The sequence below is a fragment of the Lontra canadensis genome, unplaced genomic scaffold, assembly GCF_010015895.1.
Source record: "Lontra canadensis isolate GAN:19392208 unplaced genomic scaffold, GSC_riverotter_1.0 scaffold43, whole genome shotgun sequence".
NCBI classification, from domain to species: Eukaryota; Metazoa; Chordata; class Mammalia; order Carnivora; family Mustelidae; genus Lontra; species Lontra canadensis.
The window spans coordinates 9,599,500-9,623,784 of NW_022631037.1; the positions used below are offsets into that span (position 1 = coordinate 9,599,500).

The following is a 24,285-nucleotide window of genomic DNA, read 5'->3' on the forward strand; positions in this document are numbered from 1 at the left end:
GCTGAGCTTGTTCACTTTGAACCATTAGCAGAAAAAAGGCTGTACAGAGCTACCCCTGTCCTTTACAGCCCCAAACATATACCCAGTTTAACAGGGAGACTGCCAGGAAGCCACAGCGCTGTTATCACCACCTCCCAGGGCATATAAGCGCTAACCCAGCCAACCCACTACAGGGCTTTGGTCCACAGAGGGTTCCTGAAGGTGTCACCGAATTTTGCGGTGATGCGGGGACGGGCATGCAGGGGAAGAATGGGGAAGGCAGAAGAAGATAAATTTTCAAATAATAAAACATTTTCTTAAGCAGTCTTGAAAATACATCATGATCTCCAAAAGCAGTGCTTTATTTCCTTTAAACATAAACCAAAAATCTATTATAACAGACACCAGAAGGACAAGAGAGAATCCAAATCTCCAGAAGACTAGAGAGGGGAGATACTCTGTCTGAGGACTTGGGACTCGGGTCTTCTAGCGCCCAGGCTCTTTCTGCGGCATCCACTGCCAATCTTACAGCCTTGCGTTTGCAACTGCTTTTCTGCTCAGGGAGATACAGATTCCCAAATTCCAGTTTTCCCAGAAGTGCTCTATAAAAAGTTCACTATTTTCATTCAAATGTATCATCTCAACACAATGACATTTTCTGAATACTAAACTAAAGAGATTCTTATTTTTAAGAATCCTGTGGGGGAAAAGTGGTCGTAAACACTGTTAAATGAACTCAGCTGTGGGGCTGACAGGGCAGAGGGGTGATGGGCGACACGTTCAATAGAAACCTTACCTCTCACTTGATGCACAGGAATTAGCTTTCCAGCCAGCATATCATAGACATAAAGAACCTTGCTATGGACGCTCGTGGCTAAAACCTCTTCTCCAGTAGCACTAAAACAGGCCTTAAATATTGGAAACTTCTCCAAATAGATACTCTGGATTTTAGGATTTGTTTTTCCATCAACCTATAAGGAGAGGCAAAACATTCCTTTTGGTTATTTCCATAGACTGTATCCTGTGAGTAAATACTTCTCACCACAAGTTTCCATTTAAAAATGCACACCACAGGGTGCCTGGGTGGCTCAGTGGCTTGGGGCCTCTGCCTTCGGCTCAGGTCGGGATCTCAGGGTCCTGGAATCGAGCCCCGCATCAGGCTCTCTGCTCAGCAGGAGGCCTGCTTCTCCTCCCCTCTCTCTGTCTGCCTGCCTCTCTGCCTACTTGTGATTTCTGTCAAATAAATAAATAAATAAATAAATAAATAAATTTAAATAAACAAATAAATAAATAAAAATGCACACCTGAAACAGCGACACAGCATTATCTCGCGCGGCAACCATCACGACCTGCGCGCAAGGATGGAACTGCACGGACGAGATCCGAGCCGTGGTAGGACGTTCCGCGTTAGCATGCAGACAATTCTTTAGCTGTAGAAAAAGACAGTGACAACTCTATCAATTCAAATGAGTTAACATTCTTTTTTTTTTTTTGGAAGATTTTATTTATTTGACAGGAAGAGAGAGAGCACGTACAAGCAGGCAGAGGCAGAGGGAGAAGCAGATTCCCCATGGACCAGAGAGCCCAGATTCAGGGCTTGATCCCAGACCCCTGGAATCATGACCTGAGCCGAGGGCAAATGCATAACTGAGCCACCCAGGAGCCCCAACATTCTTTTCTTTAAAGCATGAAGGAAAGACATTTCAACATAGCTTATGCTGAGAAGGAAGTACACTGGTATGGTAACCACAAGACCACAGCTCTACTACCAACTAGCAAGTCATTTTACTAAATAATAATCCATTTTTACCATCTTTCTAACAAGGGGATGAAATAGTTAAGGTCTTGGGGGACCAGGACAGTCATTTCCTCATGATATACCATACAGATTAGGAGACTGACTTCAAGGATATTTTACTTAAAATTGCTACTCTAGCATTTTTGCATTCATGGCACAAAATAAAAGGCACTCTGTAATCGTCCCCATGATTCTGTGGTTGGCATGGACAGCTATGTTCTCCTCTCAGAATACATGGTTCCTAGCTTAAAGCAATGATGACCTCATATATCATGCATTTAGGCTATTTTCAGTTATTTCCTAGTTTTTACAGGTTGCTCTCTCTCCATTAAAAACTCAATTATAGGGCACCTGGGTGGCTCAGTTGGTTAAGCAACTGCCTTCGGCTCAGGTCATGATCCTGGGGTCTCGGGATCGAGTCCTGCATTGGGCTCCCAGCTCCAAAGGGAGTCCGCTTCTCCCTCTGACCTTTTCCCCTCTCAGGCTCTCTCTCACTGCCTCTCTCTCAAATAAATAAATAAAATTTAAAAAAAAAAAACAAAAAACCTCAGGGGCACCTGGGTGGCTCAGTGGGTTAAGCCTCTGCCTTCGGCTCAGGTCATGATCTCAGGGTCCTGAGATCGAGCCCCGCATCGGGCTCTCTGCTCAGCAGGGAGCCTGCTTCCTTTCCTCTCTCTCTCTCTGCCTGCCTCTCTGCCTACATGTGATCTCTGTCAAATAAATAAATAAAATCTTTAAAAAAAAAAAACTCAAAGGAAAAAATAGAGTACTAAGTTTATGTTTTGTTTATAAGAAACGAACTTAGATTCTTACGGTAACTGCATTATCAGTGGATGTGAATTTACCCTACGAAGAGCTGACTGAACTGTCTTCATAAGGTGGGGGAAACACAATCACTCTGTCTCCTAGTAACCCGCCCTAATAGGGTTCCCTCCCCCATCTAAAGGAGGCTACCATTTTATAATGTAGAAAAATACCTATGTCAGAGATCTGTAACAGATATCTAACTGAAGCACTGGGCTGGGCAGGTACTTATTACCACAATGAACAAGTCAGATACAGTCTAACTAGTGCAGACCACTTTACACAAGAGAGCCAGGAAGAACCTTCCTAAGTGTCCTCTGAGCAAAAGGGTACGGACAGGTTTGGCCATGAGCAGTGCTTGAAGGACAGACAGGCAGGAGCAAGAGCAAAAGTTCAGAGGCAAGAAAGGACTCGGTGTTCTCAAGAAACAAAAAGAAGGCCTGAGGGAACCTGGGTCAGAAACAAAGGGGAAACTTCTGGGACGAAGTTCAGATATACGCAGACGCCAGATTATGAAGAGCAGTGGAGACCGTGATAAAGAATTCAGAAGTTTTCAAAAAGCGATGAAAAGTGACATGACCTGAAGTTTAAGAAGCCCCTCCTGGCTACTACTAATGAAGAACAGGAAGAGGAGAGTGGAAGCGGGAGACCAGTCACCAAGTGACTGCAGTGCACGAGCTAACAGAGAATGGCAGCATGAACCAGGCTAGTGCCCATGGAAACTCAAGGAAACGCAAAAGGAGAAATCAAACAATTGGTAAAAGGTCCCTGGGAACATAATTTAATCTTCTTGATCATTTCTGCAGAAGAGTAATAAATGACAGCAACATGTTTAATCCCACAGAGAACATGAACCCATACACTGGGTGTCAGAGATAGTCAGCTGGAGGGGCCTAACTTGGCTGACTCTCACCTTTAAGATTCCTTTAGGAAGAGAAGTTGATGCAGATATGAAATTTCCAGTCCTTTGCAACAAATCATCTTCATCCTCTTCACTTTCATCTAAGTCAAACAAACCCACAAGGCTGAGTTTTAGAATCAATGAGATGGCCATTACCTCCCCAAACAACTCCGTATTTCAAACTTCGACTCCCCCCATTCCAGCCTCCAATCTCAATCACTTTATTTCAACTGCAATTGGTAAAAGTAAAACAAACTAAATTTGAAAGGGAGGGGAAAATGACACAGAGTCCAGTATATATGGTTAAATACAAGCTTGACTCTGGAATGAAAGATACACATTCACAATGACTAAAACAGGATGAAAAAAATAAAAGTTGAAGTCAGTATTTAATTTGAAAAGAACAATTCATAATTATGGCAAAATTGGCAATAAGGTGGACAGCAGATCTGGCTTAACCCACATGAACAAGGACTAGCACTTTTAGTTGACTGAGAGATCAAGATCAGCAAACTGTGTATCAGAACTTCAAAGAGAGCTAACAGGGCTGCTTTTCTCCTGAGGATTCTAGTAAAGAGGGCCAAAAAGCTGAGCAACATTTTTAAAACACCCACACAGGGGACGCCTGGGTGGCTCAGTGGTTAAGTGTTTGCCTTCAGCTCAGGTCATGATCCCAAAATCATGGGATCGGGCCCCAAACTGGGCTCCTTGCTCAGCAGGGAGCCACTCCCCGTGCTTGTACTGTCAAATAAATAAAATCTTTTAAAATTAACTAATTAATGAAATAAATAAAACACCCGCAGGAAGAAGAGGGTAAAAGCCAGCACTAAAAGCCCTCTAAGGTTCTTAAGGGGGTCTGGTAAACTATCAGGCTTCTAATTAGAGCCACAGAAGTCTACACCAAGGATTAAGGGTGAAATCAAAGAATTGTAAGAATTATAGGAAAATCCTCCACAGGGGCACCTGGATGGCTCAGACAGTTAAGCGTCTGCCTTCTGGCTCAGGTCATGATCCCAGAGTCCCAGGATCAAGCCCCTGCTTCTCCCTCTCCCTCTGCTTGCCACTCTGCCTACTTGTGCTCTCTCTCTCTCTGTCAAATAAATTTAAAAAAAAAAAAAAAAGAAAAGAAAATCCTCCATAAACTGAAACCCAGCTTTGAATCCTTACCACCTCTCACTCGAGTAAGATGCTATGGGACTGCAGTGCCCCTTACCCAGCCACTACCTAGAAACAAATGTACAAATTCTCTGGAGAAAGATATCCTTGTCCTCTTACTAAGCAGCACTATTTTTTATATACTGTGCTCAGCACTCAATGAAATGTAACTAGGTTAATAATGACAAGGTAAGGTAACTTGATTGAAAAACCTAAGGAATAACAGACAATTTCCACAGGAGATATAAATAATTGTGTTTTTCAGACTTAAGCTTTTAAAGTATTATGTTTAATATTTTCAAGAAAAATGAATATTCAGATACTGAGCCAGAGAACTATACTATTAAAAAAAGAACCATATGTTAATTCTAGAACTGAAAACTACAGTAGTTAAAATTAAAATCCCAGTGGTGTTTTTAACAGCATATAAACATTAGCTAGAAAGACAATTAGTAGTCTGGAAAATGGATCAGAAAAAACATCCAGCCTATAGTACAGAAAGCAAAAAGGATCGAAAATGCAGAAAAGAACACAAAACACATTTAAAAGAATAAATAAAAACATTCAACACACACCAACTGGTGTTCCAGGAGAAAAGGAAGACTGAACAGAAACAGTATTTGAAGACAATTAGAATTTCCAGAACTTAAAAAAGACATCACGCTAGATTCAAAAGCACTGTGAAGACCAGGCAGAATACAAAGCAAGCTAGAAGGATCCAAGGTTGGGGGGTGAGGGGGAGGAGATAAATGAACAAAATAGCAATAATAAAAGAATCCATCATATTAAGGAATTACTATTAATTTCCAAAGGCCTATGATGATAGTATTCTAATTATGTTTAAAGTGGGGAATATTTCCCTTTTAAAGACACTGTACAAAATATTTACCAATAAAGATAACACGTAAAGCTGGGGTTTGGTCAGCACTGTGTCAATAAGAAGTACACCTTGAACAAGTCACTTTTATCTTTTTGAACCTCACTCCCTGGTCCTAGGTAGTAGACCAGGATATCCTGATGGTAGCTGACTGGCTAATAAGTAACCTAATCCATTTCCTTTTTCTCACGAATACAAAGACAAACTGCATTTCCTGGGAGTCCATGAAGTTAACGTGGCCTTGTGACTGAGCTCTGGCCAATAAAATCTAAGTCAAAAGTCCATGTACCACTCCCAGGACAGGCCAATAAAAGTCTCTTTTGGGTGAGCCACTCACCTATAAGCCACCTGGAGGTCAACCTCTTGGGAAACTTTGAAAAACCCAGCATGAAGCTGTCAGAATCTCTTGGGTCCCTAAAGCACACCAACCCCTCCTCACCACAATTTTTACATGCATGAAAAAAATAACTTCTATTGGATTAAGCCAATGGGACATGGAAGGTTTTCTGTTTCAACAGCCAACATAACCTTACCTATTAATTACACAGATCCAAACGTTCTATGAAGGGGCACCTGGGTAGCTCAGTTGGTTAAATGTCTACCTTCAGCTCAGGTCATGATCCCAGTGTCCTGAGACAGAGCCCTGTGTTGGGCTCCCTGCTCAGCGGGGAGTCTGCTACTCTCCCTCTGTCACCCCCACCCCTGCTCATGTTCTCTCTCAAACAAGTAAAATCTTTAAAAATAAATAAATAAAATAAAATGGCCTATGAATGCAGCATTCTAAAATGGGTAATAAAATTATACTTCATCGAGAAGGGCAAACTGGTAACTAAGGAGGTTAAAATCATATAATGTAAAAAAAGGTTAAAGGATCAGGGATGTTAAACTTGTTAAAAAACAAACCTGGAAAGATATTTCTTCAACAACAGAGTTTTACATGAAACAAGAAGTAAAATAAACTGTATGCTGTTTTTAGTTTTTTTTAAACTGTATACTTTTAAACGGTAGGACTACAGAATGTAGGGAGATAAATCTCGAAACTGGAAAAAAATTCTAACAATTAGTCCTTTAGAAACAGAGAAGAGGGAAAACCAGTCCAGTAAACAGCATTATTTGATGTGTTTAAGCAGAGGCTAAATTACCATCTAACAGATGCTGTAGAAAAAGATTCCTGCAGTGGATAAATTCAGGCTGTATCACTAAGATTCCTCCCACCTCTAAAAGCATCTGGCTGGAAACCAGAAGGTAAATTTTGACTTAGTAACAGATTGGGTTTTCTAACAGAATTGCAGAAAACAACTGGTTCTTTAAATGGACTCCTTGTACTTGAATACCATGAGGCCTGGACTCAAAGGGCCGGGAAGAAGGGAGGGAGAGGTGGTAGTGATAACCAAACGGAGGCTCATCAGAAATCAAGGATGCTAAGAAGAGAGCTCCTGCATCGTGTGGGAGGATATACTGCAGACTCCCTAAAGGATTTCAAAAGTCAATTGCAAGTCTAAAATGTATAACTGCAAGCACACAAATCAGATCTTGGGAAGCTATCCACATTTATAATACCCAAACTGAAGGATCTAAAAAGGAGAGAACAGTTACGGGACAAGCCAAACTTAAAATCTGGAGTTAAAGAATAGTTTTTACAAAGTGACTGATCATCTGGGCCCGACTGGACATGTGCTCCCTAGAAATCCCATTTCCCAGTAGACAGCCGTACTAGCTGACAATAACTTCAGAAGGAGCACTGGATGAAGAACCGTTACTTTTCTTTAACCCCATGTCATAATGCAACATAGCTCTACTGTGAACCAAACAACATAAAATTCATGCATTATTGCCCATACAACAGAGAACATACTACAAAATGAATCTTACATATTGTAAAAGAGCTTCCCTCAGAGAACTGGTAGACTCTGAAACCAAACATTTAAAGGCGGGAAGGGAGGGACATATTTGAAACATCAGGTTTTAACGAGCCTCATGAGAAAGCTCATAGAACAGAACAGGAACAGAGATTCGTTTACTAACTTAAACGGGTATCAGTACTCACCATCTGAAGATGTCTTCCGCTTACTAGTGTCTGTCCAGGCAGGTACTCCCCCCATGGCATGCTGGAATCTAAGCGAAATACAAAATTGAAATTTTGTGTTAACTAATAAATGTTCACCAAACTTCAAAGACTTAAAGGGTATAGATTAGCTCACCCTTGAGAGCATGTATACAATCTTGCCAAAGAAATTATCATCTTGGGGCACCTTCATGGCTCAGTGGGTTAAGCCTCTGCCTTCAGCTCAGGTCATGCATGGTCTCAGGGTCCTGTGATCGAGCCCCGCATCGGGCTCTCTACTCAGCAGGGAGCCTGTTTCCCCCCTCTCTCTGTCTGCCTCTCTGCCTACTTGTGATCTCTGTCAAATAAATAAAATCCTTAAAAAAAAAATTATCAATTTTAACAGAAAGGGTACTCACAAAGAATAGTCCCAACTTGCCAATATGGGAAACTTTTGTGAACCTCTAACTGTATAAACTAGTCTTGGATATAGAACACCTGGATACATACTTGTTAATTATTTTTGTCTAGTTACAGGTCTACTTATTTGCTCATATCAACAATTCTCAGATCTTGGAACTAAGTGAAGAACTCTCTATGTGGTTATAAACCAAAGCTACAGTAACAGAATACACAGTAAAACACATCTGAAAGACTGGTAAGAATATACAAAACAGGGGCACCTGGGTAGCTCAGTGGGTTAAAGCCTCTGTCTTCGGCTCAGGTCATGATTCCCAGGGACCTGGGATCGAGCCCCACGTCGGGCTCTCTGCTCCGTGGGGAGCCTGCTTCCCCCTCCTCTCTGCCTGCCTCTCTGCCTACTTGTGATCTGTCTGTCAAATAAATAAATACAATCTTTAAAGAAAAAAAAAAGAACATACAAAACACAATCACAAATCCTTCGAATAAAATTGGAGCATTTCACTCTGAAAAAAGCTAGCTTTATGAGAAGCATATTCTGAAATGCCGGTTTCCGGAAAAGTGCAGAGTCATTCTAATTGTTTATTACAGATGTGCAGACAAAACCACCAAACTCAGCCCACTGGCCATAAACAACTAGAAAATGAGACAAAACATCTGAAACTGTTTTCAAAAATTGGAAAAAAAACATAAGATTGTGATCCCTGAGAGAAAGGAAATAACAAGGTGAGTGCTGCCATCCCAGGATCTCTCCCCGGGGGGCAATTTTTTGAGACCCTGGCACAGAACCAGTGAGAAAAAGTCAGACTTGAAAGAGGCTGAGAGAACTGGAATTTGAGGGGCACTGAACAACAGAAGAGAAAAGAAACAGCTCCAGGTGCCTGGGTGGCTCAGCAGGTTGTGTGACTGACTCTTAATTTCAGCTCAGGTCTTGATCTCACGCTTTTGAGTTCAAGCCCCAAACTGGGGCTCCATGCTGGGTGTAGAGCCTACTTAAAAATAAGAAAAAAATTTTTTTTTAATTTTAAAAAGGATTCACCTTATTAAAATATAAATGAAAGAAAAAAGAGTAAATTTTTTTGAATAAGCAGGCACCCAGGAGGATCAGTTGGTTAAGCATCCAACTCTTCCTCTCTCAGCTCAGCTCTTGATCTCAGGGTCGTGAGTTCAAGCCCTCGCATTGGGCTCCATGCGGGGTATGGAACCTACAAAAAGCTCCAAAAATCTGCACTGGGGTCCACAGACATTTTTGCTGAATACTAAGCTGTACATTCACAGGATGAAACTCCATGAGACCAGGCAGAGAACCAGCAGGGAGCTGTAAGTTGCGTAACACCAGAGTTCAGACACTTAAGTTCCAACCAGTCATGGGAAGGTCCGTACTGAAAACGCAGGGCATTCAGAAGAAATGGCAAAAGACATCTTAGACATGGGGCTAAACCAGCCTAGAGCAAATGCTACTCTACAACAAAACTAAAAACAAATCCTGAAAGGATCAAACTAATCTCCAAGCCAATCAACTGCTTGCCTAGACAAAGTCACTAAAAGTACTCACTCATTCAACATTCACTCATTAAACACTCATTAAAAGCCAAAATCAAAATCCAGACACTGATCAATTTACCACTCACACTGCCCAAAATCCAATCAAAATTTCTAGATATGCAAGGAAGCAGAAAAATATGAACCACAACCAGAACAAAAAATCAGTCAACAGAAAGACACAGAAATGACAGACATGAAAGAATTAGCATACAAGGACTCTGAGTTCAGAGCCAATACAAATGAAAAAATGCTCAACATCACTCATGATCAGGAAATACAAGTAAAAACCATGATGAGATACCATGTCACACCCATCAGATGGCTAAAATTAACAACGCAGGAAACAACAGATGTTGACAAGGATGCAGAGAAAGGGAAACCCTCTTGCACTGTTGGTGGGAATGCAAACTGGTGCAGCCACTCTGGAAAATAGTATGGAAGTTCCTCAAAAAGTTAAAAATAGAGCTACCCTATGATCAAGCAATTGCACCACTACTACCCAAAGGATACAAAAATACAGATTTCAAGGGGTACGTGCACACTGACGTTTATAGCAACATTATCAACAATAGCCAAACTATGGAAAGAGCCCAAGTGTTCATCAATTGATGAACAGATAAAGAAGGTGTGCTGTATATAGGCATATATGTGAAATATTACTCAGCCATCAAAGAATGAAATCTTACCATGTGCAAGAATGTGGATGGAGGCAGAACGCATTACACAAGTGAAATCGGGAGAGAAAAACAAATTCCGTATCATTTCACTCATACGTGGAATTTAGGAAATGAGAGAGATGAATTTACAGGATGGGGGAAAAAAAGAAAGAAGGAAACAAACTGTAAGAGATTCTTACCTATAGGACACAAACTAAGGGTTGATGGAGGGAGACTGATGGGGGATGCTCTAGATGGGTGATGGGCATTAAGGAGGGCACTTGTTATGATGAGCGCTGAGTGTTATACGTAAGTGATGAATCACTAAATTTTGTTTCTGAAACTAATATCACACTGTGTATTACATAACTAGAATTTAAATAAAGGTTTAGAAGAAAAATAAATGAGGTTAAGTTAAAGTACCAAGCTTTCAAATACTCAATGTTCAAATACTTAAATATTCTTGAAAGTTGAAACCAGTTACTTAATCACTATAATGTAAAATTAAATTTTTAAAATTTCTATTTTTGATGGGAACTAAAATGTAGGACACTAAGCAAAATAAGTCAGAGAAAGACAAATACCATATGATTTCACTCATGTGGAATTTAATAACTAAAACAAATGAACACTGGGGAAGGGAAGGAAAAATAAAGTATGTTAAAAACAGAAAGGGAAGGGCGCCTGCGTGGCTCAGTTGGTTGAGTGACTGACTCTTGGTTTTGGCTTAGGTCATGATCGATCGATCGATCCTGGGATCGAGCCCCTCGTCAGACTCTGCACTCAGCACAGATTCTGCTCGGGATTCTCTCTCCCTCTGCCTCTCCTCTCCCCCACTTGAGCTCTAAAATAAATAAATAAAATCTTAAGGGGAAAAAAAAAACAGAGGAAGGCAAACCACATGAAACTCTCAAGTATAGAAAACAAACAGGGTTGCTGGAGAGGAGATGGTCGGGGAATGGGGTAAATGGGTGATATGGATTAAGGACAGCACTCGCAATGAGCACTGGGTGTTGTGTGCAAGTGAGGAACCACTAAATTCTACCCCTGAAACTAATGCTACACTACATGTTTACTAACTTGAATTTAAATAAAATATTGAAAGAAAAAATATTTTTGAAGATCGGTAAGTCTGAATTGGAAGAATCACAATGAAATCATCATTTTATTTTATTTTACTTATCTTTTTTAAAGAGAGAAAGGCTTTTTTTAAAGAGTTTATTCATCTGTTAATTTAAGAGAGAGAGAGAGAGAAAGGAGTAGGTGGCCAGAGAGAGAGAAGCAGGCTCCCTACTGAGCCTGGTGCCCAATGCAGGGCTCAATCCCAGGACCCTGAGATGACCTGAGCCTAACTCAGAAGCTCAACCAACTGAGCCACCTGGGCGCCCCATGAAGTCATTATTTTAAAATATACATACATTTCCCAGCTCTGCTTAACTAAAAGAACCTAAAAGTAATGGAAAAGAGATGGTTTACCACATACAAACAAACAAGCAAGTAAGCAATACCATCACTGATTATATGTGGGTGGTAGGATTACAAGATTTTCCAAAAAAAAAATTTTTTTAAAGATTTTATTTACTTATTTGACAGAAAGAGACACAGCAAGAAAGGGAACATAAGCAGGGGTTGTGGGAGAGAGAGAAGCAGGCTTCCGGCTGAGCAGAGAGCCCGATGCAGGGCTCAATCCCAGAACCCTGGGATCATGACCTGAGCCAAAGGCAGACGCTTAACGACGGAGCGACCCAGGCACCCCCCAAAAACTCTTTTGTACTTGTATTCCCTCTCCCTCCAAAATACTAAAACTTCAACCATTTCTTCCAGTAGCAATGCTCTTACTACTTCAAAATGGAAACTCACTACCCAAGGAACTGTTCTAGCCAAAGACTCAGTGAATCCAAATAAACCACTCATTGTAAGTTAAAGCTTGGTAAATCACCAGGAAAAGGACACTTACTCTTCCTTAAGTCTCTTTTGAAGCTTGTCTTTTGAAAGTTTACTTTCACTGGCATTTTTCATCATATCTTTCCGGAACCGATTGCTCATCATGTCAACCCTATTAAAAACAGAACAACAGTATGCTTTAAACGACCTTGAAAGATTTGTCGTAACTAGTTGTTGCCTTTAAAAATTTGAGAACACATTTAACCAAATATAGGTCAAGATCTGTGAGGTGCACAGTATCAAATACACATTAATTTTTGAAAAAAGATAAACACGTAAAAGAGAATGCTCTGAAAAAATACCAATGACTAATAACAAAAATCACACAAATAAAGAAGTTATTTCCCACCCATTAAACTGACGAAGTCTAAAAAAAAGATAAGCATTGTTTTTAAGAATGGAGTGAAATGGACACCTTTCAATGGGAAGGTAAACTGGGAGAACCTCCTGGTCAGTCTGGCAGTTTTTATCAAGACTCTGACACATGCTCATGCCCTTTGATTAAGTAATTCTACCTCAGAAAATCCTTCTTACAGAAGCAATTAGAAAGGAGAAAAAGGGTTATGCAGAAAAACATTTGTCTCAACATCAACTTATCAAAGGGAAAAACAGGAAAACCTATCTGACAATACCTACATAAATTGTAGTTAATTCATGTAATAGACTATAATACATTTAAAATCATTTATAAATGTTTTTATTCTTCAGTGGGGATAAACGCTTGCAAGACAATGCATTTTCATCTCTTAAAACCACAGTATTGAGTGTGTTAGCTTTTTTTCTAGCCTTTTCTCAGTTTCAGACATTGTGCTAAGAGCTCCATATACATTATTTCACTTAATCTCAAGAGCCTTCTGATATTACTATTATTATTATCTCTGTCCGAAAGAGAAAAGGCAGGTTTCAAACTTGCCCTTGATCACTTAGGAACCGGCCACATTAAAAGACAAACTCAAACGTGACACCAAACACTACGCTTTCTTTGCCATTCAATACAGCACACAAGAGAAGAGGGCAGGAGAGAAGAATGCCAATACCTAACAGCGGTTCTCCCTCGATGTGAGTTTATGAATGACCTTTTCCTTTCTCTGCTTTACAGTATTTTTCAAATCTTCACGTAATCATATATTTGTAAAGAGAACTTCTTTAAAACTTACAAAATATTATTTTAAATATCCAGAGGGAATCTGGAAGAAAAAATAGGCAACTTACATTTCATCATCTTCATCTTCTTCATCCACCCAAACTGGCTTCTTTTGAAACCGAAAATTATCTTTTGCTTCATTCTCCACTTCCGAGTCACCTGAGTCTTCCTGCACTTGAACCTAGAGAAGACAGATGCCCTCAAGCACTGAGTTTTTCAGCAGACGCACACACCTTACAGTTGGAATGCTTCTTTAGGCCCTCTGATGGAGTAATGGGACAGAATGTTAACCATGGCAAATGGATGAAGGACCTCAATGTGAGAAAGGAATCCATCAAAATCCTTGAGGAGAACAGAGGCGGCAACCTCTTCGACCTCAGCCGCAGCAACATCTTCCTAGGAACATCGCCAAAACCATGGCAAATGCTGGAAGCAGAATAGAAAATGCGGAGAGAATGGCACCGTATGCTGGACAGGCAGGCAGGATGAACAGTCAAGGAAAAGCTGACATGCTGAAAAGAAAGGACCAAGTAAGATAAGAAAAACAAAAGATAAGTTGACAAAAGAGGAAAATGAGCTGGAAAAATCCAGGAACTACAGAAATCATGGGACCAGAGGCAGACTAACACCAAAAATTATGTGACTGAATACTATAACTAACTGGCATTTCATTAGTCTTAGACATACTGCTTCTCCATTGTTCATAACCATTCCTGACCCCCTTCCTTAAGAAAATTTACCCTAGACTATTAAATCTAAATCCACACCACAGAAAACTCCCAGAAGTTGAGCTCGAGCTTTCCCAAAAACCGCTAATAGACATGTCCAAATATTTTCTCGCTCTTCTGTTACCAGTCTATGATCCTTCAAAGCCCGATAAATCCCACCTCACAAAGACTGTTCCTTTGTTCTTGACCATAAAAAGTCCCAAAGGCCAGCAGTTTTCCAATAACAGTTCTCTATCTGCCAAAGAGATTTCTGCAGACTCCCTCATAAGCACCCAAAGGAGATACTGACAATCAAATGACACTGGCCACTTGTGAGGTGGGTATTCTTTCACCAAACAGTATTCTCGGTGAGGCTTTGCTTGGCCACACCACGTAGAATTTCACTGGCCTCTACAAACACTTGTCTTCCTTTCCCTAATGCTTTTTTTTTCTCTTCAGCATATGTCTCTGACATATTTGCATTTTACTTTATCTTCTTTTTGCGCCACTAGTACACATGGTCTAAAACAGCAAGGGACTTTTGTGTTTTTGTCCATTGCTGTGCCTCCTCCATTGCCTAGAACAAGACCTGGAACTCCCTATCTTGGAAGAAATATCAGGTGTAGCATAAAAGAGATGATTAAAAGTGGCTCCTAAAAAGTGACTTAAAATGTGCAAAGGTGGGGGGCGCCTGGGTGGCTCAATGGGTTAAAGCCTCTGCCTTCGGCTCGGGTCATGATCCCAGGGTCCTGGGATCCAGCCCCAATCGGGCTCTCTGCTCAGCCAGGAGCCTGCTTCCCCCTCTCTCTTTGCCTGCCTCTCTTGTCTACTTGTGATCTCTCACTGTCAAATAAATAAAATCTCTTTTTAAAAATGTGCAAAGGGGGCGCCTGGGTGGCTCAGTGGGTTAAGCCGCTGCCTTCGGCTCAGGTCATGATCGCAGGGTCCTGGGATGGAGTCCCGCATCGGGCTCTCTGCTCAGCAGGGAGCCTGCTTCCCTTCCTCTCTCTCTGCCTGCCTCTCTGCCTACTTGTGATCTCTCTCTGTCAAATAAATAAATAAAAATCTTTAAAAAAATTAAAAAATTAAAAAAATGTGCAAAGGGAGTAAAAAGGGATGATAATAAAAAGCAAGCAGGGTTTTCATTGCTCGAAAAAATATGTGGCCCCCAACAAACGAACAATGATCTGGCGAACAAATGCACGATCATTCTCAGAAGCTGGCGAGTCCATCACTTGGGAAGCTGTTAAAAACGCACATTCTGATTCCGTAACTCCTGAATCCCAACAAGGTACTGAGGCAGGGGATCGAATGGCCACAAAGAAAGAAACACAGGGTTTCGATCTGAGCCGCGAAAAAATGCTCACGACTGCCCTAGGCTACACAGACGTGTAGAGCGCCTGATGGATACCCGGCGCAGGGGCTCCCCCCGCCCCTCCACCCCGGGGGCGGGGAAAAGCAAGGTCTCCGCCCAGTGGAGACTTCCAGTCTGGCCCCCGTCGGCGCCCGCGTTTTCGGGCGCCCGCCGACCTGAGCGCTCTCGGCGCCCCAGGTCGCCCAGGCTCCGCCCCCGGAGGCTCACCGCCCACCGTGCGCCCCGCCTGAGCGCGCCCAGCCCGCGCGCCGCGGCCTCCCTCACCCGCGAGCCCTGCAGACGCCGCAGCAACGCGTCCTCGTTGTCCTCGACGTCGCCGAACACCAGCTCCTCCAGGCACCGTTCCACGGCCGGTTTGTCCTCCTCCAGCGTCAGGCGGTTCCGCTGCCGGAGCCGCCTTTCCTCCTCCGCCGCGACTGCGATCGCAGCGGCTGCTGCGCTCGGCCGGGCCGGCGGTTTCCGCTGGGATGAAGGAGCAGCCTTTCGGGGCGGCCCGCCCGGCCCAGCTCCGGCTCTCCGGCCCGGCTTCGTTCGCCTCTTCCGGTCCAGACTCACTCCGGGCCTCCGCTCCGGTTTCGTTCGGCTTCTACGTTCCGGCGGCATCGTTGGGTTGGAGAAGAAACGCAGGCGCTCACGTGGAACCTCGCTGCGCGTGCGCCGAGGCGGTTTGCTGCCCGCCGCCGCTGAGGCCCCGCGGGGTCGGAAGGAGCCTGCGCGGCCTGTTAGCACGTGACCAACACTCTCTCCCTACGTAACGCCCACTCCCCTCAGCAACCCCTCCCCGTAGGGGAGTTCCTCCGGGAGGACCGATTTTCCGGGTGGAGGGGGAAGCGGCGTGACTGGAGTGGAAAATTTTTTCCAACACAACTTCGCAGCTGCAACTGATTGAAGGGGGCACAAGAAAGCGAGAGTATAAGCTGGGATGACTGAATGAAACTTCTCTTCTTCCTTACTTTTTAACCACTCGACTTAACACGAGCCGCGATTGCCTTTTCCACCCCCTTGTCTTGGTACGGCCCTTGGAGTACGGAGCCTGCAGAGGGTCCCACGCTGGAGGAGAGAGAGAGGAGGGTATGTAGGGAAGTGGGCCAATCGGGGCGCGGGTCACGGCGCAGGCGCGCTGGGGAGGGAGGGCTATGCTAATGTTGTTGATATCCTGGGGCCACCCGAGTTAAAGGGGGGAAATCCGGGGGCTGCCGCAGCCGCCGCCGGTCTGGGCACAGCGGGGGCCCCCCCTGTAGTCGCCGTAGTCCCAGGGAGAGGCGCCTGCCCCCAGCTCGGGGAGGGGGCGCCGCGGGCCCGGGGAGCACGGACAACCCCTACCCATGAGGCCCTGATGGAAAACACAAAGGATCTGGTGAGAGCCGAGCGCGGCAGCCGCTTTGTGTGCCAGGTGGGGGGGACGCCTGCAGCTCCCCGACCCCAGCAACCCCTGCAGCTCCCTGAGCCCCACTCCCAGGCCTGCTTCTCCATCCCACGCCCCCTCAACCTCTAGAGTCCCCCTCCCCCTACCGGCCGTTAAACGATTCGGGGGGTTCCCCTCCCCCCACCCCCTCAGCCCCGGACTTGGCGGGGGTTCTCTCTACTCCCTCCACTCTTTGGGAGAAAAATTTTAGAAGAAAGTTTTTCTCTGCGTCCCGCCCCCCCTCCCCCTTCAGCTCTGGCTGCTGGTCGGGGGGAGAGGGAGGCTGGATTGGAGACTTTTCCTTTTTTAGCCGTCCAAGGTGGGAGAGTGGAGTCCTCCCTTGCCCCAGAGGGGCCTAGTTTGGGTGCTTTGCGGGGGAAGGTGCTTATCGGCCCCGGGGCGAGTGCCGCGAGGCATTTTGCACGTGGAGGTGGAAATATTGAAAGGGGGCGGGGTGGGCACGTGTGGGAGGGAGAGGTGGGAGTGGTGTTTGGGCAGCAGCCACCTGGGTCGCTTATTTAAAAGGGGTCTAGGTCGGTGGGCTTTCGGGACCGTTGCGTTCTCTTTTGTGAAATGAGAATCCTAACATTTCAGAGTCGGAAGAGACATTAGAGGTCACCCAAAGCAGCCGTCCCCTCTGCAGCCTGACAAGTGGTAGGTAGTCTGGTCTCTGCTTAAACCTTTACCAACACTGAACGCTCACTGCTGCCCCGGAAAGCCCGTTGCTTTTGAATTGTTGTTTGCCTACCCTTATTAGACCCTCTAGTCTCATTCATGTCCTTGTTAAGTTGCTCCCTTTTTTACTTCTCAAATTTTCTCTCACATCCTCCTCACCCACCCACCGCTCATTGGCCTATATTTTGTGTGCCAGGAAAGAACAGCAGGGAAGTGGAGGAAGGAGGGTTTGAGTGAGAGTGAGGGCCAGCTGAAAACTTTGCTGGGTCATTTTCAAATGCGCTGGTTTGTATGCCTGAGAATGGTTGATATTTTTCTACAGGAAGCTTGGGAATTACAGTCTGGGATTTCATGGCTGTTTTCTCTCGCTAGTGCATCTGTCCGAAGGCAAAAAAAAAAAAAAAGTCCGCAGCAACTCTGTATTACTCTCTCAAAGTGCATTTGTTTGTGCCTAAATTTTCCCTAAAGCTGTCTAAAATTGTCTTTGGGAGGTAGTACTGCGGCTTTTAGAAGCATCTCTTCGTACAGAGGTGGCCAGTACTGCGCCCCTCCCCCTTCCTTTTGACCTGTGTCTTCCTTTCAAACTGGACTTCCTTCTCAAGTCCCTCCTTCACAGCACTTTCATTTCTTTTTTATTACTTACTTCTGTGGTTCTTTGATGAGATTTAAATTTTTTGTAGCGCTTCTATTTGCGTACAGTTTGCAATAGTTTTCATGTTCTTTACATTAGTATATGCCATTTATCACTCAGTCGTTGAGATGGTTCCCTTTCTGCTGTTGTCAGTTAAGGTTTTTCTAATGTTCTTCATTTGGTGAGCTGTGCTGCCTCCAAAAGTAGTTTTGTTGGCATAAAATCTTCAGGGCACTTGTTTTTTCTCTTCCTAATATAGTGAAGTGGAGTCAAGACGTAACAGATAAGATGTAGAATTAATGATTTGGTCTAAAAGCCAGAGAATAAATTTCCTCTTAAAGCTACCAGTCCCCTGTTTAAAATACTGAAACATTTTTCTCTTTCCCCCTGTCATGACTTGAGACTCTTGTTCTGCTCTACTATGCTTACTTAGACTTTATTTTTTTTGTTTGTTTACCTCAACATCAGTGAGTGTTTAGAAAGAAAATAGCTGTTTGGGGGGCGGGGGGGTCTTTTTTTTGTTTTGTTTTTTGTTTTTTTTGCACCATCTCTTTCTCTGAATAACAAGTAACTTCTATTTATATAGAACCCCATCTCAAGGCTTCTGGCTGCCTTGCAAATTACAGCAGAACTGTCTTGAATAAGTATTTGTTCATAAGTATCTTATGTTGGGCCATGTTTTTCAACAATCCAGTTTTTAATTTTATAGAGTTTGATGTCAGTTTCATCTTAATCTAATGACTAGAATTTAACATGGAAATGAATACTAGGTATACAAAAAAAACTGATAGAGCTGTGTAATTCTGTCTTTAAAGTTCTAATTACCATGGAATTCCAAGTTATTTTCCTGCTCACTTTAAACATGAACTGTCATGACTTAAGCTGACTGACTTTGGAGACATTTGCATTCTGATCATACTAGACAGGAACAACTGGTTTTATTTCTAAAGAAGACACTGTTGTATTTTTTGTGACTGGTTATATGTTGTCCTGGTTAGAGTCTAAACCTTCCTACACAGATGCTTCTAGGCTCTCAAATTGTTGAAGATATAATAGTCAAAAGAGGGTAGAGCTGTAGGTTACAAGTGAAAACAACATATTAATGTCATAAATACAAAACCACTAGATTACTGAAAGCCAGGAGTGCTCAGTGGTTTGAGTGACCACATTCTAAAATTAGTCGTCACTATTTTTTGATTGCTCTTTCTCCGTTTTCATCTTTAAAATGTTTGCTGAATAAGATGTAACCTTTTCGCATTTAAATATTAAGGTTAAGCCAGTTAAAATGAACATTAACTTCAGGGTTTCGATTCAAGAGAAAGATAAAAACATGAGGTCAGCAGAAGAGGAAGGAATTAAAATAAGCAAGGTAAAATATTCCTCCTAACACTAGGATATTGGTAACTGTCCAACACTACCTTTAGTTTTATGCAAAAATTGCAGATTGGTTTACGTTTAATCATTTTTTTTAAAGATTTTTACTTATTTATTTGACAGAGATCACAAGTAGGCAGAGAGGCAGGCAGGGAGAGAAAGAGAAGGGGAAGCAGGCCCCTGGCTGAGCAGAGAGCCCAATGTGGGGCTCTATCCCAGGACCCTGAAATCATGACCTGAGCCACCCAGGCACCCCAGTTTACATTTATTTTTTTATTTTATTTTTTTACATTTAATCATTTTTAATGACTTTTTTTTTTTAAGATTTACACACACACACACACACACACACACACACACACTTAGACTTTTGCTTCTTACTTTGCTGGAGCCCCCAGGAAGAGGTGGAAAGGAAATAATTCCCATATGAAAAAGCCTGATTGAGGTGGGATGAAATGATACAGTAAGAGAGGTACTGGCAGACTAGGATAGTGTTCCAGTTCTGCCACTGACTAGCTTCACAGTACTTGTCAGATTAAATCCTGGGCCTCATTTTCTCATCCTCATAGTTGAAGGGCTGGTCTAGAACCAGCATTGTCCGATAGAAGTTTGTATGGTGATAGGAATGTCTTAGGTGTGTGTTATCCAGTATGGCAGCCACTAGCTAGCTACACATGGCTGTGTTGGACACTTAAACGGTAGTTAGTACAGCAGAAAGACCCAGTTTTTCCTTTTGATTTAATTGGTGTAAATTTAAATAGCCATAGGTCTGCCATGTTGGACATGGCAGATATACAAGAGCATTTTCCAAACTTAACTACTCATTAAAACCACCTCTTGGGGCTCTTGTAACCATACAAAACCTCTCTCCCAGTGATTATCATTCAGTAGGTCTATAGTGGGGCCTATAGATGCATGCCTGACAAAGTTTTTATCAGATTGCTTAGGGAGGTACCCCAGTTCTCACTTGAGTATTGATGACTTAAAATGTAATATAGTGGAAATAAGCTGTGGACAAAGTTGGCAAACTGGCCAGGCTCTCGCTCTGCCACCTCCTGACCTCTGATCTTAAGTAAATTTCGTAACCTCTTTAGGCGTCCTCTTTCTCACCTAATTCTGGATTGAGTTTCAATTCCCAGGGTTTCTGTAAAGCCAATCAGATGTGATAACCAGCATATAAGAAATTGTGAGCTGCTGTAAAGTATTAAGATGTCTTCTCAAAATCCCTTTTTCTTTTCCCTTTTTCACTACTAACCTGTTACTACTTCTTATGGAATAGGTCCCATACAGTAACTCACTTCATTTAGTAATTTCTTTTTTTTTTTTATATATATATATTTTTATGTATTCAATTGTCACAGAGAGATACCACAAGTAGGCAGAGAGGCAAGCAGAGAGCGGGGGCCGGGAAGCAGGCTGCCTGCTGAGCAGAGAGCCCGATGTCCGGCTCACTCCCAGGACCCTGAGATCATGACCTGAGCCAAAGGCAGAGGCCTAACCCACTGCACCACCCAGGTGCCCCTAATTTAGTAATTTCGTGTTCCCCCCCAACTATTTGGCTATAGTTTGTAGTCTGTGTCGAGGACATGTGTAGTAAATCTAACACTTTGTTGTATTTCTATTGCTTAGCATAATGATTTGTTTATATTGCTCAATATATATTGGATGATATAGCCCATTGCTTTACTTTTAATTTTCAAAACTTTAGTTAGTTGGTTGCAGATTATTTTAGACACCAGATGACCTCCTTCTGTACACATATGTGTTTAACCCTATTTTTAATTTTTTCATTATTAATACCCCATGGTTATTATTATCCAGTGAAAATGTATCTTTTACACGACCAGCTCCAAATATATTTTCAAAAGATAAACACCAGAGACACCTGGGTGGCTCAGTGGGTTAAGCCTCTGCCTTCGGCTCAGGTCATGATCTCAGGGTCCTGGGATCCAGCCCTACATTGGGCTCTCTGCTCAGCGGGGAGCCTGCTTCCCCCTCTCTCTCTGCCTGCCTCTCTGCCTTCTCTCTCTGACAAATAAATAAATAAAATCTTAAAAAAAAAAAGATAAACACCAAGAGAATATCATCACCTTAGGTCAGTGTTTTTAGGTTATATCAAATCTGTTTAACTTATTTTTTGCTGTGTTCACATACTAACAAATGAACTCATTTGATTGCTGAGACTGCATTTGCACTGCAGCCCCAGCTTTAGTACAAATTCTGTTATTTATGGTAGAGAAGATAGCTAATGATGATCTTAAAGTCCCTCTCGGCTACTGCTTTTCAGACTTAATTTTGATGCGGTCATCTTTTTTTTAATTAGCTTTTAGGTTCATAATTAAGAATTCATAGTTTTTTTCTGAAAAACTGAAAGCCCATTTATGTGAGTTATTTTATCAGACATCACTCCTGTTGTAGTATGTGATGTTTTCCTTATTTAGAAGAGAGGGAAACTGATACCCAAGTAATTGTTCCATCCAGAGTCATAAGTGATAGAACCAGAACTTGAACCCAGACAGAAATGTGTATTTCTTGTATATCCAAGAAAACGTTCCTTTTGCTCACTGTTGCTTTAAGCTGTAGAATACTGTTGTGTAGAATGTTGTCCTCTCCTGTCATTCCCTGGTTACTTTTCAGTTTCTTTAAGGGAGTTATTTAGTATATTACTGTTTTCAGTTTTCTCTTGATTGTATCGTTGACATGAATTTATTCTTTCACATTGGTCTTGTGGAAAACAAAAACCCAGTAATCCCAAATCCTCACCATTTATCATTCTCCTAATAGTAAGGTGGGAAAGAAGGAAAGCATTTCTCTTAAGGCCTGTGAATTGTATCACCATGCCAGACTGCTTTTCATCCTGATGGTAAAATGACGAAAACCAGCAAGAGTGAAATAGCTCTCTAGCTCGTACTGAGTCCAGCTGTCATAGATCCCTTAATTTCTTAGTTTTAACTTTGTGAGTTCACACATAAAACCTTCACAAATTCAAGTATTTAGGACACTTCATGACTAAATCCTGGGAAATTATGTGGGCTACTGAACCCTATTGGTTTGGATAATGGGAGGATTGATTAATTTAATGATGAGTTTATTCATGTTGAAATTATGCTCTTATTACTTTGTTGTATATTTATTTGTGCTTGCATTTAGAATCTCAAATATTTTCTGTAAAATTTTTCCTAGAAAAGTTTTATCTTTCAACTCCTTTGTAGATTTTATAGGGTGGAAGGTTCAGGGTGATAATTAGAGTAGGGAAGTGAAATTTAACTGTGACTCTTCCTTACATTTTGTCGCTATGAAAACCTTTTTATTTTTTCACTATAGAAGTATTACACATTTACTGTTTAAAAAAAGAAAATGAAAACCATAGAAAAGTTAAAATCATCCTCTTATTCCATTGTCAGCCTGTTAATAGCTTAGCTGTTCCTTCTAGGATCTTCCTAAATGCATATGTGAACATAGATATGTTAGTCTGTGCGTATATAGCATACGTTGTTTCTTTTAATAAAAAGTGAGTCATACCATTTCTATTTTGCAATTTATTTTTTGCCCTCAGTATCTTGCCTGTTACTAATCATTCCCCTACTGGTGGTTAGATGGCCTCCGGTTTCTCACTATTATGTTATTGCTTCAAGAAACATATTTCCATATAGATTTTTGTGTCCTGTGAGTATTTCTGAAGGGCAGACTTGAAAAAGTGGAATTACATGGTCAAAAGGCATACTCCTTTTTTTTTTTTTAAAGATTTCACAAACAATGTCAGATTGCATTCCAAAAAGATAGCATAAGTTTTCCTTCCTATCAGTATCTTGAATTTTAAGAAGGTAATTTATGCTTTGTAGAAATTGACCTTTATTTTTATAAGAATAATGAATGTACTCGATAGTACAATGTTAAACAATGGTTAAAAGTGCCCCCCAAACAGGATCCTTTACAGCAGTCTCTTTCTCTTCCCTATACAGCCCTCATAAAACAAGTACTTATAATTCTTGCAGTTTTTTCACCTAGAATATATCTCCATAATTCTAAATATTAGGCATACATCACTCAGCATATGAATCCTAGGTATTTTGACTTTCTCTGTGGTCCATATATGCCCATACCATACATGCCCAAATACTAGGTGAGGTTTTTCGTCCTCCAATCATCCCATCAGCATCTACTCAAAATCTTAAATAGTTACCTAACATGATTTTTCACTTTTATTTTGAAGAGCAAAGTGTTCAAAAAGGCACATTACTTGAAATAGTTTTGATCCTTATTACCTATGCTTATAGAAGGTAGCTGACAGAAAAATAATTAAGAGGGAAAAAAAGAGAAAGGTTGAAATTAAACATAGATCTAAGATTATTTTCTTGACTCATATTGCTAGTATTCATTTTAGCTATATGACCTCGGACAAGTTGCTTAGCTTATTTGAGCCTCTGCTTCCTCATCTATAAAATGGGAGTAAAAATAGTTGTGAGGATTTAAATACATTACCATACATTAAGTGCTTAGAATGTGCCTAGCACATACTGAGCATCCTACAAATATTAGTTATATTAATCATAAGAGACCTTTTACAAATCACTAGCAAAAATAGTCCAGTAAGACACTATTATGGGATTTATGAAAAAACTCCCATAGAGCAAAATGTGTTTCTGAGCCAAATTAGATGAAAATGAAGACGACTTACTCTAGGAAACTGTTAGGTGATACAAAAAGTGAATCTGATAATGATAGGTAAAGTGTTTCAGAAAATGGGAAAACCAATGTTTCTAAGGTAGTAATACTTAAATACGTATGTGTAGACTTACAGTTTTGGAGAACAGTGGCAGCAGCCTGATCAATTTTCCCATCCACCTTTCT

The 24,285-nt window shown here is 41.8% G+C and overlaps 2 protein-coding genes across 10 annotated transcripts in view; one reads left to right on the forward strand and one right to left on the reverse strand.

Moving 5' to 3' along the window:
* UTP18 (UTP18 small subunit processome component) overlaps positions 1-16,068 on the reverse strand; it is a 42,557-nt gene extending 26,489 nt beyond the window's left edge. For both annotated transcript variants that reach the window (XM_032872037.1, XM_032872038.1), the window contains exons 1-7: positions 15,614-16,068; positions 13,336-13,448; positions 12,137-12,235; positions 7,562-7,629; positions 3,495-3,583; positions 1,284-1,409; positions 776-950 (exon numbers count right to left, since the gene is read on the reverse strand). In XM_032872037.1, the coding sequence (XP_032727928.1) occupies positions 776-950; positions 1,284-1,409; positions 3,495-3,583; positions 7,562-7,629; positions 12,137-12,235; positions 13,336-13,448; positions 15,614-15,952 (1,009 nt within the window). In that variant the 5' untranslated portion in view covers positions 15,953-16,068. The remainder of the gene's footprint in view (positions 1-775; positions 951-1,283; positions 1,410-3,494; positions 3,584-7,561; positions 7,630-12,136; positions 12,236-13,335; positions 13,449-15,613) is intronic.
* Positions 16,069-16,278: 210 nt separating this feature from the next.
* Positions 16,279-24,285, forward strand: part of MBTD1 (mbt domain containing 1) — a 66,780-nt gene continuing 58,773 nt past the window's right edge. For 2 of the 8 annotated variants that reach the window (XM_032872032.1, XM_032872033.1), the window contains exon 1: positions 16,448-16,706. In XM_032872032.1, coding sequence (XP_032727923.1) covers positions 16,686-16,706 — 21 coding nt within the window. In that variant the 5' untranslated portion in view covers positions 16,448-16,685. Of the gene's footprint in view, positions 16,421-16,443; positions 16,707-17,348; positions 17,409-24,285 lie in introns of those variants that run through there. The other 6 variants (XM_032872030.1, XM_032872029.1, XM_032872031.1 and 3 more) reach the window with 6 other exon arrangements.